The sequence below is a fragment of the Phyllostomus hastatus genome, unplaced genomic scaffold (assembly GCF_019186645.2).
Source record: "Phyllostomus hastatus isolate PE091 unplaced genomic scaffold, TTU_PhHast_1.1 phas_contig_40, whole genome shotgun sequence".
NCBI lineage: Eukaryota > Metazoa > Chordata > Mammalia > Chiroptera > Phyllostomidae > Phyllostomus > Phyllostomus hastatus.
In genome coordinates this window covers 29,231,058-29,249,243 of record NW_025333872.1, presented here as the reverse complement: position 1 = coordinate 29,249,243, position 18,186 = coordinate 29,231,058, and the positions used below count along the sequence as shown (strand labels likewise).

Below are 18,186 nucleotides of genomic sequence, written 5' to 3'. Positions count from 1 at the left end.
TTCACTTCAGTGAGAAACATTCTGAATCAACAACAAAGTTATTTAAAAATAACTTATTTAATTTTCAAAAGGATGAGATCTGACTTCTTTGAATCATATTCAGAGACATCTGACCTCAGAGCAGTCATGGTTTTCAATGTCTGACATGATAAACTCACAAATTGGCATCATTCATTAGTCAAGTCTTTTGGGTAATTTGAAATAAATCTGATTTTTTTCTCAACTTTCAATTCTTATTACCCTAGCAGTAATACTGCCAGGAAATTCCAATGTGTAAACTATTTGGACTAAGCTGGCCAGAGATGGCAATGTTTTGTTGCTTTAAAAAAATAATGAGAGTTTTTGATGCATTACCTTAATTGACACTTGAAGGGAAGGAAGAGAATATTTGTTGTGTATATATAACGACAAAGAGGCATGCCTTGAGCAGATTGGCCATATCAATTGAAGAAAGAAGGTAACCCCTTTGAGCAACACTTAACTTATAGCTGATTTACACCAAACTTCATTTATTAGTGATGCGACATATATGAAACAGAGAACATGCTGAGGAGTGTGGTAGAACATAAAGAGCTTTGGAATTAAACATCTAAATGAAATTTCAAACCCCAACTCCAGCATTTGGACTGAGCTACATGAAAAAATTATTTACATTTTTGAGTCTCAATTTTCTTATTTGCAAAATGGCTATATGGGTATTGAATAAACCAATAGAAAATGCATAGTCAGTACCTGACATATGTTAGGTGATAACAACGCTATTTTATTCCCTATCCTTCTTAGACTCTGGAAATGAAGGAAAATTAAGGGAGGAATAAAAAATGAATCAGACACTAACACATTGGTTCATAGAACCAATAGGATATTGCAAAGAATAAAAGCAAATAAGCTACAAACAATTGAGGTGGTAGATTGCAATACTGGTTACAATTCTTGGACCTCCTGACCTTCAGAAGTGGAGTCTGTTTCCCCAGTCCTTTGATGTGGACTGTGCTTGTGATTTGCTTTGACCAGCAGGATACAGTGGACATCACTCTGTAAGAGTTTAAGCCTAAGCCTCACTAGGTCTTGCAGGTTCAGCTCTTATTCCTCTTAGGTACCCACCACCACCTGAGTCAGCCCCACTTGCTGGACTGAAAGACCACGTGGGGCAGAGAGCAGTTAGCCCAGCTGAGGTCTCCTCAGGCCAGTCAGCCCCCAGGCAACCCGGCAGCTGATCCCAGATGCACGAGTGAATCCAGCCAAGACCAGCAGTACTGGCCAACAGAACTGCAGGCTAAATAAAGAGTTGCTGTTTTAAGCCGCTGAATATGGGAGGAGGAGATAATTTTGCCACAACAGATAACTGATACAAATATAAGAAGACATGAGGTCATGACATTTTTCAACCAAAATGAAATCATGGGAACACAGGTTCAGATCAATTTTGGGAAATATTAGTCACTGACTCCAACAGAATGACATGGTACAGCCGTTGTTACTGCATTAGATTAGTGGAAATGCAAATTTGTCACTACCAGGAGTTAAAGATTTCATGTGCAAATGAATCTTTGTAACTAGAGGTATAGAAATTAATTTTCCCCAGTTGATATTCTGAGATTTCCTGTATTTTTGGAATCCAGGAGCTCTTGTGATGCATTGTACATGGCAACAGAAGAAAAAGATAACAAGAGAGGAAATGCTGGGAAAAATTAGACACTGAAAATAAAATAAAAGGAATTTGGGGCAATGTAAGTGAGATTCATACTCCAGATAGGAGAAAGCAATGCCTGGGTAACGGGTTTTTTTCCTGTGTCAGCCATCCGTTGCAGAAACAGGATCCTGGCCTTTCCTTAACATTTTTTAATTTTCTTTACCAAGTAGAGCACACCATGAAAGCGATTAAATATAATTTTAAAATTGTGTCATATTGGTTTCTCTTTGTGAAGCAGACAACTAAGTGTGCCTTTGAAGGAAATAATTTGAGATATACAAATGAAAAACCACCATGCAACTACGAAGTGCTTTTCTTAAATATGGCCTAAATTCTGTGATTTGTGTAATGGGTAACTTTGTGCTCATTTTATGCCCATTTCAGAGGTCACCCACAGGTTATTTTTGAAAAGTGCGAAGTCTGAAGAGTAAGGAAGATGCCTTTTGTTCCCCCCGCCCCCCCACTCCCCCCCGGGTTTCAATCAAGACCGTAACTGGGGTGGGACTAGCTGGTAAAACTTATAGACAAATGGCATGTTCTTTGAGGTGGCAGTCATCACGTTGACTCACTTTGCTCCCTTCAGGGCTCAGGAAAATGCTAGCCCTGAGAGCAGCCCTCAAATACTTGTCCACCTGACTGGAACCTGCCAGTGGAAGACTTACCCAAATTCTGCAAATGCTCCATTCTGGAGCCGGCACATACACCTCATAACAATAGGTGGGGCACATGACATGCCTCACAGGAAATTGAGGGCTGCGGCTGACAGTGGAAAGGGGAGAGAAAGAGGAGGACTCCAGGAGGTGATAAGCAATGGGAACCACTTTACTCTATGACAGTCAGAGACGAGACTAGGGTCAGGACAGGAATTGTGTTCCCGGCAATCCCCAGCCAGCCCTGCTTGCCCTCTTCCACATTTCAGTTTGGAATTTCCAGGGAGGATGAGTTAACAGTTAAGGAAGAGCCAGAGGAGTAGTTTCAGAAAGTCAGATATGGAAGGAAATTTCGTAGGAGTTGTCTGGCTGGATTTCTTCTTTAAGGGCTCCAAAATCCCTGAATGTTGACCATTGAAGTTTGGTTTGAAGGCTTCCAATGGTGGACTGTATTCTACTGGCACGGGGTCTCTAATTGCAGGACAACCATGATATTGAGCTAGAAAATGGATGCAGCACCGTTGGTTCTGGTTCTGCCCTTTGAAGAGACCAAGAACCTCTCTTCGACAACTTGAAGCAGCTGAAGACGGGCTGCACATGGCAAAAAATAGAGCCCTGGGGTAGAGGTCAGAAGAATTTGGTTTTGCTACTGACCAGCTGGTTTCCTGCTCTCTCATTTTCTTTTATTTCGTCACATTAATCAAATATTCAATATTTTTAAAGTATCACTTTTGAAAGGCTGTACTAAGAATGGAATATAATAGTTTAGTTCTAATGTGGTCAAGGTTGAAGGTATGAGTTATGTATATTACATAGGACACTGGACATAAAATGGTTAGGCTAGCAGTCACAAACCCAAAGGCATCAGCGGCAGGCAGGGAAAGGAAGCATTTGAAAGGGACAGGGAGCTGGTGGTGGGGGTTCTGGCAAAGACAACAGGGAATGGTGGAGATCTGTTGCTTGAAAGACATACCCGATTCAAAAGCATTTGCAGTAGCCAGCCACTAAGGTGGCCCCCAATGATATCCATCTCTTGGTGTCCACCCCTTTGTACAGTCCCCTTCTAGAGTGTCCCAGGTTGGTCTGTGTGCCCACTACCATAAGACAGAAGTGCTGGCATATCACTTTGGAGGTTAGGCTATCAAAGACTGCAGCTTCTGTCTTGGGTGCTCTCTCTCTCAAGTGTGTACTCTCTGTCAGCTGCACGTCATGAGGACATTCAGCCTGTCTATAGAGGGGCTGGTGTAGAGGGAAGTGAGGCCTGCAAGCAAATATTCTAGTGAGCTTGGAAACAGAGCCTCCCTCCAGGTGAACCTGGAGATGACTTCGTGCCCAGCGAGAGCTTAACTGTAACCCCATGAGAGACCGAGTTTGAAACACCAGCCAAGCTGCTGCTGGATTCCTGGCCACAGGCACCTCAAGATTATAATTGTCTGTTGCTTTAAACTGCCAAGTTTGGGGCCAATTTTTATGTAACAATAGATAACTAACGCAACATTCTAATTCATTTTAAAGCATGAATGTACACGCATGCATGCACACGCTTCCCTGTAAAAGTGAAACAAAATTCAGAGTGCCAGTTTATAGCCCTGCGTTCTCAATGAATCCTGGATCTGTGGAAACCAGGAAGGTATGGCTTAAGGTCGTATCCAGAGTTCATTTGGCAGCTTAGAGGCTGCTTGAAGGGAGGAGATGGAGTCTGTTTATAGCTCATATCTTGAATAGAAAGGCTTTTTTTTTCTATCAATAGGAACAAAGCATATTTTTTCCTATCAGTGTAAGGTGACAACAAGTATTGGGGCAGAACCTAGAATAATCTAGGCAGAAATACACAGTACTTGGATTAGAATAAAAGCCAGGGAAAACTCTAGTCCAATCAAAATAGAAATGCATTTCTCTAATTTTTAAAAACTAAGAACAGGTATTTTACAAAAAGCATTGGAAAAAGCAGCCCTTGCCAAAATATAATAAATGCTTGGTCACTTAGAATCTATGACCAGAGATTGACAGGTCTCTCTCCTCAGAACACAGAGCAGATCTTAGGGAGACGGGAAGAGTATTGCACACACAGGAGAGGACTAAGGACTGACTGACAGACTGAATGACCGATTGAGGAACCTGGACAACTAAAGGAGAAATTGACCTTTATACCAGAAAATTCCTCCAGGTAGTGGTTTTCACCATTTTTTTTAGCGAAGAGCTGAAAATGTGTTTCTGAATCCTACCGAACATACTTTGTAGGATTTGCAGGGAATTATGCAAACAAATAAGTGGTATAGAGGAAGCTATGGAGTGTTAATTTCCAGAGTTTAGAGTCCAGTTATTCTCAAGAAATCCTTTTGTTTGCTTGTGAAAGAGAGCCCTCAGGTTTTGTTACCCTCAGGTAGAGCTCACAGGAGTGGGCATGCTCCTCTGTCAGGGATTCCCTGCCAGGGAAGTGTACAGACAGGTGAAACTAAAGCCCCAGTAGAGTACTGCTTTAATAAGGATTACTTCTGTCATGGGGTTAACCTATGACCCAGCAACCCCTCTTCTGGGCACCTTCCTGAAACATGTGAAAACATTTGTAAAGATATACGAGTATGTCCCCCTATATTCACAGGGGCCAAGACACTGAAACAACTGACACATAGTTCGATGGACAATTGGATAAAGGTGTGGTACATACACACGATGCAACACGACTCAGCTGTAAGAAAAGATGAAATACTGCCATTTGTGGCACCATGGATAGATCTTGAGAATATCATGCTAAATGAAATAAGTCAGGTGGAGAAAGTTAAGGAGCATGTGCTGTCACTCATGTGGGATATAAAACTGAAAGCAACAAACAAACATAAACTCATAGACACAGACAATAGTATGGTGGTTACCAGAGAGAAATGGGGGTGAGGGAGGGAATAAAGGTTAAAGGAGGCAAAATATAGAGTTATGGAAAGAGATTTGAGTTTGGGTGGTAAACACACAACGTAATATAGAGATGATGTATTATAATATTGTACACCTGAAACCTATATAATTTTATTAACCAAAGTCACTCCAATAAAGTTAACTTAAAAAAGTGGTAAATGGGTTAAAAAAAACTATTTCTGTTAACACAATGTGGAGTCATTACCAGGTAATTTCCAAGTGTTGGGAAGTATGATATATTGTGGAAAATTACGATTGAAGTCAGGTGAAGCTGGGCCATCTATATGAAAAATCAAGAAAAATGTTAAGTGCAAACACCAAAACAAATATGTCAAGTGGGAGACTGAGAAAAACATGAAGAAAGTGGATGCCATTGAGAAGTCTGTGTAATAGAGGACTAGTACAAGATGAAAGGCCTGTGTGCATAAAGCAGTCAAATATAAAATGTTAATAGCTTGTGATTTATGCCACTTGGAAGAAAATGTCCTATTGTTGGTAAAGGAGTCTGTTAGTTTAGGATAGTTTTCAAAATCACTGCACTAAAATGCTTCCTTCTTGTCAGTATTCTCACATTCTTATACCGACAATCTCAAACAAGAGTTTTAGGAGACTGGCGGCCCCAGAAGGCAGAGGTTGAAGAAATTGCACCTGGGCAGCTGTGTAGGTGTTGACCCAGGCCCAGACTGACCCCTTTCTTTCTCTTCACACTGTGACTTTTTAAGGACTTGATTGTGTATTCTGTGGCCCTCCAGGTGCTACGGGGAAGGGGGCATTAAGTAGAATTGAACCAGAAAAAAAAAAGAGGAAGGGATGGACTTATTATCTTCAAGAAGAGCTGAGGGTTCCAGCAGTTCATGCTGTGCATTTCTACTCTTTTGTTATTTTTAAGGGAGGCTGAGTTAATTTTCATTAGCCTGAGAGGGAAGGAGTCTCCAAGGCAAGCAGCTTGAGGAGTGAGGTGTCTTGGGGCTGGTGAGGAGGCGAGGAAGGCAACTGTGCCCGTTTTCCCTCGGTGGGGTGCATGGGCTGATGGCATGTGAAGAAGGATTACATAACCTAAATGTGAATTCATTTATTTTTCCTCAGATTCTCCTTCAACCACTTTTTCCTTTTGAAAGTCAAAGAGTTAGGCCTCTGTGCTCACATCTCATAAAAATTATGTGGCAAAAGAAAGCAAAAAAAAAAAAAGAATTTCAAATTGGTCTTTTATATTTGAAAGGCATAGCCACTTAGAGGAACAGAAATGACCTGTAGACAGAATATTTGGGAGAAAACATGTTTAAGGGCATTCTTTCTGCTCACTTTCTTGGTTCTATCAGAGACATCACTAGAGGTTCTTTTCCAAATGCCCAGTCTCTAAATATGAATCCTGAAATCTTTCTAGTTACAGGCCCAACCTGGCCCCTGTGTTTCCAGGGATTCTGGCCCCAGATTCAGGAGCCGAGTCCTGATCGGTGACTGCCACACCCATTGTCCTTGCCAGTGATCATTTTAGGCATGAGATCCAATTCTGCAAAAGAAGGTGTGAACGGACCATTTTCTTCACTTTAAGAAGAGATACCAGCATAAGACAATCCCCTTTCTGCCTCTCCAAGTATTATGTCTGGATAAGATGCTTGAAGCTGCTATAGCATCTTGTTGTCACCCTGAGGAGGAGGCAGATGCGGAGGCTGGCAAAGTCAAAGAGGACTGGAGAATCATAGAGAAGTGACCCTGATGGGCCTTGCCAGGAGCTGTCCTACCTCTGAACTTATTTATATGTGGTTTCACACATTTCATCATTGTTTAAGGTATTTGAATTTGCTTCTTTTGTGCCCTGCAACCAAATGCATCCTAATTGGCTGAGCAGAGAAAGGAACATGGAAGAGAGAAGAAGTATTAGCAGTGCCCGAACGAGGAAACTGGAAGGTATTTTGCATGTTCAGCCCACCCAGCCTCTGCTCAGATGGACCCCACGCATGTCCTGCAACTGGGTCTGTCTAGTCTTTCTCATAAACATCTGGTGACATTGTAACTCCCACAGCAGCCAGCATGGGCCCTGAGAATTGCCCAGCAGCACTGATATGTTCCCCTGAAGTGAAAGCAATGTTAAACATGTTCAACTATGTAGGACAGGTTCTTTCATGCACTGCGTGGTAGAACTACCTCAAACTACCTCCTTATCCTTCTCTATAAAGATGATTGTACTCTGAATGTACTTCTGAAAGGCGTTCCCAAGCACAGCAGGGTCCAGCAAATACAGCAGTTCTAGGTAGCAAACTGGACACCAGAAATTGAGACTTTCCCCTAGCTGTGCTTTAGTTTCATTCTTGTCAGTTTTGGCTGCTTGGTATCCCTTCTACTTGCAGTTTGCCACTTTCTATTTGCTCATCTGCTGTTGACAGCTGTCCACTTCTTGACACACCTTTTGCTTCTTGAAACAGGCCTTAAGTGACCACCATTTTCCTCCCTCCTAGGTAAACAGACACAGCTCAGTGCAGCTGCTATTCTGAGTCTCTTCCCAGATACTTGTCATCTAGAGGCCATTTCCCCAATTTGCCTAACTACTTAACTACTTAAGTAGTTAACTACTATTTATTGATTAATGAAATATTTCTATCTTTTATTATTGGATTTATAAGCTAAAAATAATCCTCATATTATGTTGATTGAAATATATTTGCTGTGGCGATCCCACACCAGTCCCTCACAGCTTACTTCTTCCCTTCATGCCCTTTGTACATTTCTGGCTTCAACAACTGTCCACTTCCTTGGTGCATGCGAATGGGGACTGTTAGGAGGCAGCTGTGCCCTTTTTAAGTGTAATATGTGCATTTCACCCAAATTTATAGTAAAAGAAAACAACATGAAATATTTTATAACCTTTTGTAAGCATCATTAAAAATAATACCAACTGCAGTAAAGGCTATGAGATTTCACAGTAATTGTTAAAATTTACAGATTAATCCTAAATTTCTTTTGTTTTTTTGTGTTACAGTATTTTTCAGTCACAGGCCCATTATTTTCCAAATGTAATTTGGTTATTAACTTAAAGCCAACCTGCATTTCCACGATTTTTTCTGCTGCTCTCTCCCTAGGTGACGAGATGCCTACAACACGTACAGGAGAGAGAAGTGGAAAAAGGAACCCTAGAAGGGAATGAGCAAATGGATCTGGAATATGGGTGGGGCCAAATTAGTTGTGAGTATGTGAAACAGAATTTATTCTTGTATTATTATTTATTAATTATTTTATTTTCTCTTACAAACAACTATAAACCTACTTTGGTCCTACCCTGTATTTGGGAATTGGCTATAGTGTCATATATTATTTTCTATGAGTAGTAAGTGGGTTTTAGAAATACTTAAAACTGGGAGAGTCACTATAAATAAAAATGTATAATTCAGGAGTAAAGTTTACTTCAATTGGACTTACTTCAGGTTTTTTTTTTTTTTTTTGTATGTAAAGAGAACTTCTGTTTTCCTAAGATCTAACCTTGAGTTAAATCAGTGGTGAGAATTCTGGACTACTGGATAAATGAGGAGTCAGGAATCACGGTCTCTTCCAGGGGGGCAGCCAACATTCCTACTTCAACGGAATAGCAATCAGGCCTCCCGTCACTTGGGGAGCTTGGAACCAATTGAGATGGACGTCAACCAGAGAAAAGCAATTCCTTTCTAATGAAACAGAGCTGCACTTGTATGGAATGGCATAGAAAATGAATGGCAGGAGACCTTTCCAATTTGTGGTCTGGTGGAGAATAGGACTTCTGTTTCCATCTGTCTGACCTCTGTGACACCTTTGCAGTAACTGAAAACACTGTGATGGATAGTACTGACTCTAGGAGTCCTTGAAAAATGCTTTTTCACTGGCCTAACATACAAGCAGAATTCATTTTTCACATTCAGAATCCAGATTCTTTAAATATTATGTTTAGATGTGCTCAGCGAGCTGTAAGGACCTCACAGCATGAAGTTGGATGCTTTTTGAAGCTCAGGCTGGAAGCATACGGACACGTTGTGGGTAACACATGCTTCTCGCAGTGGGAACCCAGAGGTGGGTGTGAAAATACAGGCGTGGCCCAGCTTGCCCAGAGATGCTGTGATGTGGTGAGCCGGGCTCTGCTCTGGGCTGGACTGGACCCCTCCCAAACTGACATGTTGCAGTTCTAACCCCCAGTACCTCAGAATGTCACTCTATTGGGAGATAGGGTCTTTAAAGAGATAATTAGGTTAAAAGAGATATAATGAGCTCATCTGCATAGGCTCTAATCCAAAATGAGTGGCGTCCTTATAAAAGGAGGAAACCTGGACACAGATAAAGTGAAGACACAGAGAGAAGGTAGCCATCTACAAACCAAGGAGATCTCAGGCTTCTAGCCTGCAGAAATGGGAAAAAAAAATATTTCTTTTGTTTAAGCCACCCAGTCTGTGGAACTTTATGTCAGCCATGAAGCCCAATCCAGCAGCTCTATTTGTCCTAGGAGCTGATAAACCTCATCAGACAATTTATGTCTACAGTCAAGGAGGTGGATCTCCAGCACTCAGACCTGCTGCTCCTTCCATTTGGGAGGAAATCAATGTTAAGGAGAGGGGTTTGGAGGAAATACAAGTGAACAAAATGAAGAAACAAAACATAACTATGATTTCACCACATGCAGTTAACTCCATACATTGAAAACCTTCCCAGACATTTTACTATAAAATACATAAATTCACACGCGCGCACACACACACAGCAAATTGGAATAATTTACTTTTTGTGATCATTTTTTTCACATCAGTATGTCAATAACTTTTAATTTATAACATTATTACTAAAGTCTGCTATTATTTCTTTGTATCGATTATATCCTAGAAGAGAAATTTGTGGGTGGGATGTACCCAAGTGTAAGCTTATGTAAAGGCTTTTGATATATGTTGCCAAACTGCCTTCCAGAAAGGAGGGATTCATTTATATTCAGAAAGTCTATTTTGAGAGCAACACAAAGCCCTGTAACTGGTAACTCTTGACTCAGCTGTTCAGAGGCTTTCAGCCAAATTCCTAGGGAGGAGAGTATGGAAATGAGAGGACACTGAAAATCTGTGTTGCCAGGGGTTGATGGAGAAGTGTCCAGGGCTGGCAGAGGGACCACTTTCTACCTTAGCAAAGTGAGAGGTGGGGGGAAGCTGGCAGGACCAGCAGGACCTGCAGCTGAGACGGGAGCTGCCAGCCAAGCCAGAAGGGCCAAAGCGGGCCAGCTGCTAGCCGTCTCTTTGGAGAGCATGGTGTCCATTGGATTGTAGAGAATGAAGAAGTGGAAAGGGGGGTCTTATGGCGCTCACTTGAGAGTGGAGATATCCCTGAGGATCTCTGAGTGGGCTGGAAGGGACCCATGGACTGGGATTTTGGGGATTTCACTGCAGGGAGCCCAGGATCATTGTGATTATGACGCCTGGTTGTTAATTCTATCCCTTAGGCTTTCAGGGCCTGGGAAAATACAGGTTATGGAAGGGAGTGAGAACAGAAGAACTGATAGTCTTCTCAGTTTTCATGCATAAATGGAAGATACGATTTGATTTTGGTTCTTTGCCCAGTGTAAGAAATCCCAGGGGACATACTTAAAAGGAAAGCCAAGCTAATCTTAAATGAAAAAGAAAATGTTTTATTTTATAAACATGAAAATTATGTGGCACTCAATAAAATGTCTTGGCAAGTAGGCTTCTGCCACATAATATGATAAATAAAATAGGTTAATTCCTCCTGGGAGGACTTGAATTCCACTTATCATCAGATAAGAACTTGCAACAGGAATTTTCCTAAGGGGGAATAAGCAGTGGTCTCTGATTTAGCAGTGAACAGAGCATAGTGGAAAGGACGATGACACCTTATCTTTGTCTCAAAAGGTGCTGTTACTCTTAGTGTGTTTCAAGAGGTTCGCAGAGCACTGGCTCTGGGCGCTGGGCCTCTGCTGGCCACACAGAATCTACACATCAGGACAGTCACGCTAGTCTTGACCTTGTCTGATGATAAGAATGTGTTGTAGATATGAATGCAAGATTAACAACATTTTGTTTGATTTCTTTGAAATTTAGATTTGGCTGCCAAAGTTACTTCCAAGAGTAAACATATGTTTCGTACATTTGCCCAAGGCCATGAATAAATTTCCAGTAAAACAAATGAGCGACTCTTTCCCTGAGGTTCTTTCCTTCTATCTTCAGGTGGCACCATGGAGAATTAATTACTTCATAATCTCACTCACTACCGCCTATCAAATTAAAAATGGTTATGGAAAAGCAGGGCTTACCGTCTATCATTGGTTTTGGCTGAGAACTTTTGAGGCGCAGTGAGGGCCGGAAGCGGGTTCGGTCGTTGAAGCTCCAGCTCTTCTGCACTTTGGTGGGGCTGCCCTCGGCTGTGATGTCAGCGCTCGGGGACCTCCTGTCACCTACTGAGGCTTGTCTGCTCTTAATACTCTGGCCTCTTGGGCTAGCCATGCGCACCCGCTCCTTAAAACTTAGCTTCTGACTGTGGACAACAGAGGTACGATTGATTATTCCATTTTAAGCAATTTCTTCCATTCTGCGTGGGTAAATAATTTGATGAAATGGTATATGGTCATATACATTTCAATAAATAAAATGTTTCCTGCAAGTCGGAGCATAGAAATATATTTTTCTCATATTGAAGATTTGAGCTTTGTTCAATCTCTCTGTTTACATTCATTTGAAGTCAATCTCACACTACAGGTATACACACTCTTCCTGGATTCTTCATAGAAAGATCTGAAGTCAAGTACAGTAGTTTGTACACAAATTACACTGGAAATACCCAAGAACTAGTTTGGTGTTCACTTTCAAAACAGATTTTAGCTTTAGCCTCAAAATTTGTGATTTAAAAGAAAGTTACTTTTTTTTTAAATTTGGGAGCATACCTCTGTATTTCTAAACATTTCTACAGGAAAACAGGGAGACAGTTACATATTCATATATGTGTACATTCTGCATGCATTTGATGTACCAGGCAAGGTTATGGTATCCATAAATTCATGCGCTCCCACAGCAGTTGGTAGCACTGTGTACGTAACGGTAAACATACAACACTTAACACCACACTTCTATTGCGTTTACATTCATTCTTGTGAGACAAAACCACACCAGGTAGAACAGCCCCAACACGTAATGAATGATGGCTGATTAATGGAATGAGATGTTATGTTCACTAACACAGTTTCCTGCTATCAAACAGGTGTATTGATTTGCTGTGGCAGCTACTGTAAATTACATTTGTTTGGATATTCAGTTCTCAGATGCCAGCTAGGGTTGGACTGCTGTGGGCTGATCAAAGGAAGCATTAGCAACAACAACACAATCCAAAGTGCATCTCTATGTTTTCCTAATCGAGAGATGGGGTGTGCTGTGGGGCGGAGGAGGACAGGTGGGAATCCCAGAGACTCAGGTTTTGAAGTCCTCATCTCTCGCATGGAGGCAAAAATAACTCAGCAAAGGGACTTTTGTGAGAGTCGAATGAACTGTGAAGCTTTGCGTACCCATTTTGTTTGTGTTCTTGTTTCACTTGCAAACTGCGTTATTTATTAGAAAGTGACACAGTTATCAAGTGAGAGGGCAGAACTTTTCGGGGCCTGAGGAAATGAAGGGTGATGGGCTGGAGCAGAGTCACCTGGGGCAGCGGCTCTGCGACGCGGAGAGCTGCGGTCGGCCGTAGCCTTTGTGGGGCACGGAGGCGGAGTTCTCATGGACACAGATTATCTGAGACGAAGTGGAGGCCTTGTCTTTTCCACTTACCGCAATGTCCACTGTCCCCAACTGCAGCATGCCAACAGCAAATGTGTTTAGTGGATATGTGTTTTGCAGCTAACAAGAAACAGTAACATTTATTTTTCCATGCCTAGTTGATTAACAAATGATAGTCTAACCACGTTTTATGCGTGTTTACATGAAAACAAATCAAATAATGAACTATGGTGATCACAAAGTCCTGGTAATGATAAACAAGTTGACCATGCAACTGAGAGCTCCCCTTGGAAACAAACATGTAGCTAAATCCAGCATGACTAGCTGAAGGCACATGCAGAGAACAGGTTGGGCAGCTTTGCGATGGGGCCAGGGGGGAACCAGAGTCCTTTAAAACAATCCCATCAGCATAGGCCCTGTCTGTACTGACAAGTGAGTGATTAAACAGTAGATTACATTGAACAACAGCAACAATATCATAAAACTGCATCTTTTTATCTCAGGCTGGGTTCTCCATGTCATCCAAAGCCTTCAAATCATTTATAGAAATCCTTCAAGGGATAGTGCCAAAAATGTCTACTCTTCTCAAGCTTTTTCTTTTCTTTGCTGTAAAAATTTCAGATCTCTTTTCAGTGTTAGCACATCTGTTCCATCACTGAAATTTATGATGAGCTGGTTCAGGAACACATGCTTACCTCTGCACCTTTATTTAGATTAATGAATGGCTTAAGTTGACATAGCTTTCATTGCAAGTGCTCTCACCATTCTTTATCTAATTGGTTACCTTTTCTGGAACTAACAGAACCTAATTACTACAGAAGGCTGCGTTTTAGTTAACATAAAATTATCTTCTCAGACTTTCAAGATCTCTCTCTTTCCTAGGCCTATTAAAAGAACAGGAAACTGATAAATACATCATAAAACTATTTGATATGAAATTTAATTTTTCCTTAAAAAATTTTCAATTTGCTAAAAAAGGGGAAAAAATCCAAAGTAAGTATCAGCATCAAATCCACCAAAGCTTATTTATAATAACAAAATATTGAAAAACAATTGCTCCCATGAAAATATTTTTAACAATTGCCCCTTTGAAATATTTTGATATTGTTCCTAAGTATTAATGGAAAGTGAAAGTATTATTATTCTCTGAATCTTACCATTTAAATCACTTAAAGTTGATATAAATGAATTCTAGGTACCATTTCCCCTTTTGTCCTTCTAAATTACTTGAATATCTGCCCATGTCTGCTATTTAAAAATTTCTCAAGAACTATTTTAAAGTGAACTCAACATATTAGAAACACTAAATTAAAAAAATGTAATATATCTACTGTCTCTCTGGACATAATGCATGAAAGTTAAGAATAAGATCCCAATCCAGACCTTTTTAGCCAGGCAACATTTTCTTTTCCAAGGCAAAGATCTGGTCTTGTGTCCTCTGACAAAAAGCTCACTTTTATTAGTTTTCTACTTCATTTCCCGTTTGGATATCAACAGAGCATCTTGATTAGGCAGCTATTATACCAATTAGTTGGCTGTTATTGAAAACACACATTGATTAAAAATATAGATTCTTCACTGACCCACTGAAGCTTTCATTATTTTCCTGTTGTGTTTTATTATTATTATTATTATTTATTATTATTATTACTACTTTTGGTGTGTGACATCAATAAACATGATTTTTGAGGAAGATTTATGTGACATTGTTTTTAGGAAGAATGCCAAGGATTATCCCCAGGAAATAACAAGGAGGCCTCCCTTCGGAGAAAGTAACCAAAGGGTTGTTGTGGTTGTTGATTGCAGCGCTTAGTGTGCAGTCCCACATCCCCAGCTGAGGACTGTACTCAGGGGAGTCTGCACAACCCCTCTGCAAGGAAATTCTTCCCTCTCCAGGAGCCAGACGTACCAGTTACTCAACTGGGCCCAGCATGCAGTCTACTACTGGATGTTCCCTGCCAGGGAACTGTGTGGCATCACTGTAAACCCACAGTAATCCTCTAGGACTTAGAATTTTGTAGTTCTTGTTATACTTAATTAGCGTTTTAGCCCTTCATAGGATAAGCATTCTACAAATTCTTGCCTCAGGCACAATATGGCAAGTGAGCTGTTAACAATCCAGTGCGTGCAGCAGCTCAGCAGTTTTCCCACCACAAGGAGGCGCCAACGGGCTGACTGCCAGTACTGCACGGGACCCTGCCAAGAGGACAAATGTGTCCCAAGGGTAGAGAGTATCAAAGCAGGCAACAGGCAACAAGGAAAACTACAAGCGGGTTGAAAACCTCATTCGAGAAGTCCTTAGGAAGAGTGAGTCTCTGAACAGGGCTCAAGTAGGGTGGCGCTGTAACCTGGTCATGCACCTGAGGTTAGTTGGCATTCTCAAGTCTCATGTCAATAGCTGGGATGCTGGGTACCTCTGCTTCCGTGTGGTGTACATTCTGAAGAGCTTCTGCTTACTACTACAGAACTTACTAGGAGTGAGGGAAATAGAGTAGCACATTACTAAGTATTTCACCACCAGGCAAGTGTGAGGGCTTTTATTTTCCATTTTAAAAAACAAAGTCATTTGGTTATATTGTTTTTTCGAATATAAGTATAGAGAACATTTAAGCAGTAATTACTATGTAAGTTTAATTGAATGCTGCTCAAAATATATCCAGTGCTGTTAATGGTTAGGTTGAAATAATTAGATTTGGAATAGGCATAACAAATGATAATAATGTATGTGTTAGCATTTGATTCATATGAAAATAAGAATATAAATATTTTAGAACATAGCAACCCTTGTAATTAATAGCAATACAATATAGTATAAATGATTGGGGAACAAAATATTTCAGAGCTTTAAAAAATAAATATTTACCGGAATCAATGAAGTCGGTAACGTTAATTGCTTTGAAATAAAAAATTTTTGATTTGTATGAAACACGTGCAGTTATAGTTAATATAGATAACTGATTGTCAAACTGAGTACATGCTCAAAAGACAGAAGAAAAGATTCCAGGTTGCTAGTTCAATAGAAAAAATTTCCATTTTAAATCTTATGGTGTATTTTCTTCCCTTCTATCAATAAATGAGACTAGAAGAAGAAATCACTTTGAAAAAATTGTGAAATAATCTAACATTTTGCCAATAATGGCACAAGTTGACTCTGCTGAAAATAAAAGCCTGGTCTTACTGCATGTAACAACACATGCAGCTCATTCATTGCTGACAGAAGAAAGAAAATTTACATAATGGAAAGTGAATGCAGGAGAAATATAAGAACACAGTCTTCTCTCCTAAGAGCCACACATCTCCTCAAAACCTGATAAAGCCAACCACGGAGGAGCAGTTTGGACAGAGCACTCAGCAGATCACAGCACAATATTGTAATGTAATAAAAATATCATTTTCATTTATGCTTTAACTTTTATGACATGCATCTTTATAACAGTCTCACAAGTACTTGTTAAAACAACTTTAGATAGTCTACCAAGAAGTCTGACAGAGTTCTGTTAATTCCTCATAAACTGCAAGCAAGGCAGCTTAACTGCAAAGCATACATTCAGCAGTGGTTGACTAAGGAGACAGGGTAAGCAGAGGCAGTCAGCTTTATGGATAATCCCTGACATTCTGATGGTATGATTCACTCTTCTAGCAATAAAAACTTAACAGGTAGGAAGAAGTAGAATTCTTCTTGTAGCAGTGCAATGACAAATTCACAAGCTACTTGATGGCTACCTGATCTCCTTGTCAAGGAGGGAGGGATGAGGACATAAAACTTCAAGGTAAGAACATCAGCTTAATCTGGCTGGGTGGGTTTGTAGGCTGATTCTGTTCTTTCAAAGTGGCAATTTATACCAAAACAAAGAAAAACTGTCCAGTACAAACAGTGAGTTGGAAAGATTACTTAATAGAATGAGTTATTAGGATAAATTAATAAACACATTCATGAGATTAGAACTGTTTTAGTGGGAAGACAGAGGAAAATGAATAATTAAATGATGTTTAAGAAGTTGTATTTATGGTCTCAGTAGACAAAGAACAGAGCAGGCTCACTTGAGACTAACAGTAATTGGTACCTGACCCTCTACCAAAGAGAGTCAAAGAAACACATTTTTTTTACTGTTGTTCAGTTGAGCTTTTCTTGAGACTGATGGTTTATATTTTTAAAGAAAAATTTAGACCTGTCACAAATGACACTAAGCCATGTCAGAACTGGGTGTCTTTCTCAGTGCCCTAATTTTGAAAGGATTTTGTTTAAACATACCCTAACCTCAGTATGCAAAGACAAAATCTCTTTAACAAGAGTATTCCAGAGCAGGAAACCTAGCTAATTAAGAGTGTGAGGTCTCCATCCATTCTGTAGAGAGAAAAACCTCTCCGTGTAGAACCCTGCCTACAACTGTGGCCTTCTCAGTTAGAGGGAGTGAGTGTCAGGCACCAGGACAGCGGTATTGGCTGCTGTGCTGAACCCATCTACACTTGGGTTGCTACCAGTTCTTAACATAATGAAATACCAGGAGGAAGGATTTTAGGGGATTACAGGCTCTGAGATTCCTAGTGAGTTGGCTAAAGGGTATTATTTATTTTGCTTATCTGAATCACCATCAATAACCCCACGGCCCCAGACTGCAAAGGGCTCTGCACTTGGGTGGTGTTTATCATTCCAACTGAAATTGGGCCAAGCATTAATCAACAATATTCTGGATCCAGATCTGTTCCCTGCTAAGGGAGAATTCTCATTATGAATGCATTTTCCTTTGTGCCTATTTTGGTTGAGTGAGGGCCAATTTGTCATTTCCTAAGATGGTACAGTTGCTAGTGTTATTACAGTAGTCTTACTGCATTTATTACACAGTATTATAAGTTTCATTGCCTATGGAACACAACAAGGTGAAAGCTAAGGTAATATTAAAGTGGGAGCTTCAGCTTTTTTTCCCTCAGATTATTGAAATGTTTTTAATTTTTAATTTTTTGTTTTTATATGTCTCTGCCATTATTGTTGATGTTTTATACCTTTTTACACAAACTACTTGAGATCAGCAACATTTGGTTACACTATCTAAGAATTATTTGCTGAGCACATTCTCTGAAAAAGCTTTGTACAGGGTGCTGTGATATGTACTTGGGGAATAGAAGACCTAAGAGTATGAAGCATTAAGTAGAACATGGATGCTAAATAGTAATACACGAAGTGTCTTCAGGTGGTTTTTGCCAAATGTCCAAAGACCACAGA

The 18,186-nt window shown here is 40.3% G+C and overlaps 1 protein-coding gene across 3 annotated transcripts in view; it reads right to left on the bottom strand.

Moving 5' to 3' along the window:
* The window catches only part of KCNQ5 (potassium voltage-gated channel subfamily Q member 5), a 502,003-nt gene that overhangs the window by 47,357 nt on the left and 436,460 nt on the right, over positions 1-18,186 (bottom strand). For 2 of the 3 annotated variants that reach the window (XM_045842924.1, XM_045842926.1), the window contains one exon: positions 11,519-11,739. In XM_045842924.1, coding sequence (XP_045698880.1) covers positions 11,519-11,739 — 221 coding nt within the window. Of the gene's footprint in view, positions 1-11,518; positions 11,740-15,379; positions 15,437-18,186 lie in introns of all 3 variants that reach the window. The other variant, XM_045842923.1, reaches the window with a different exon arrangement.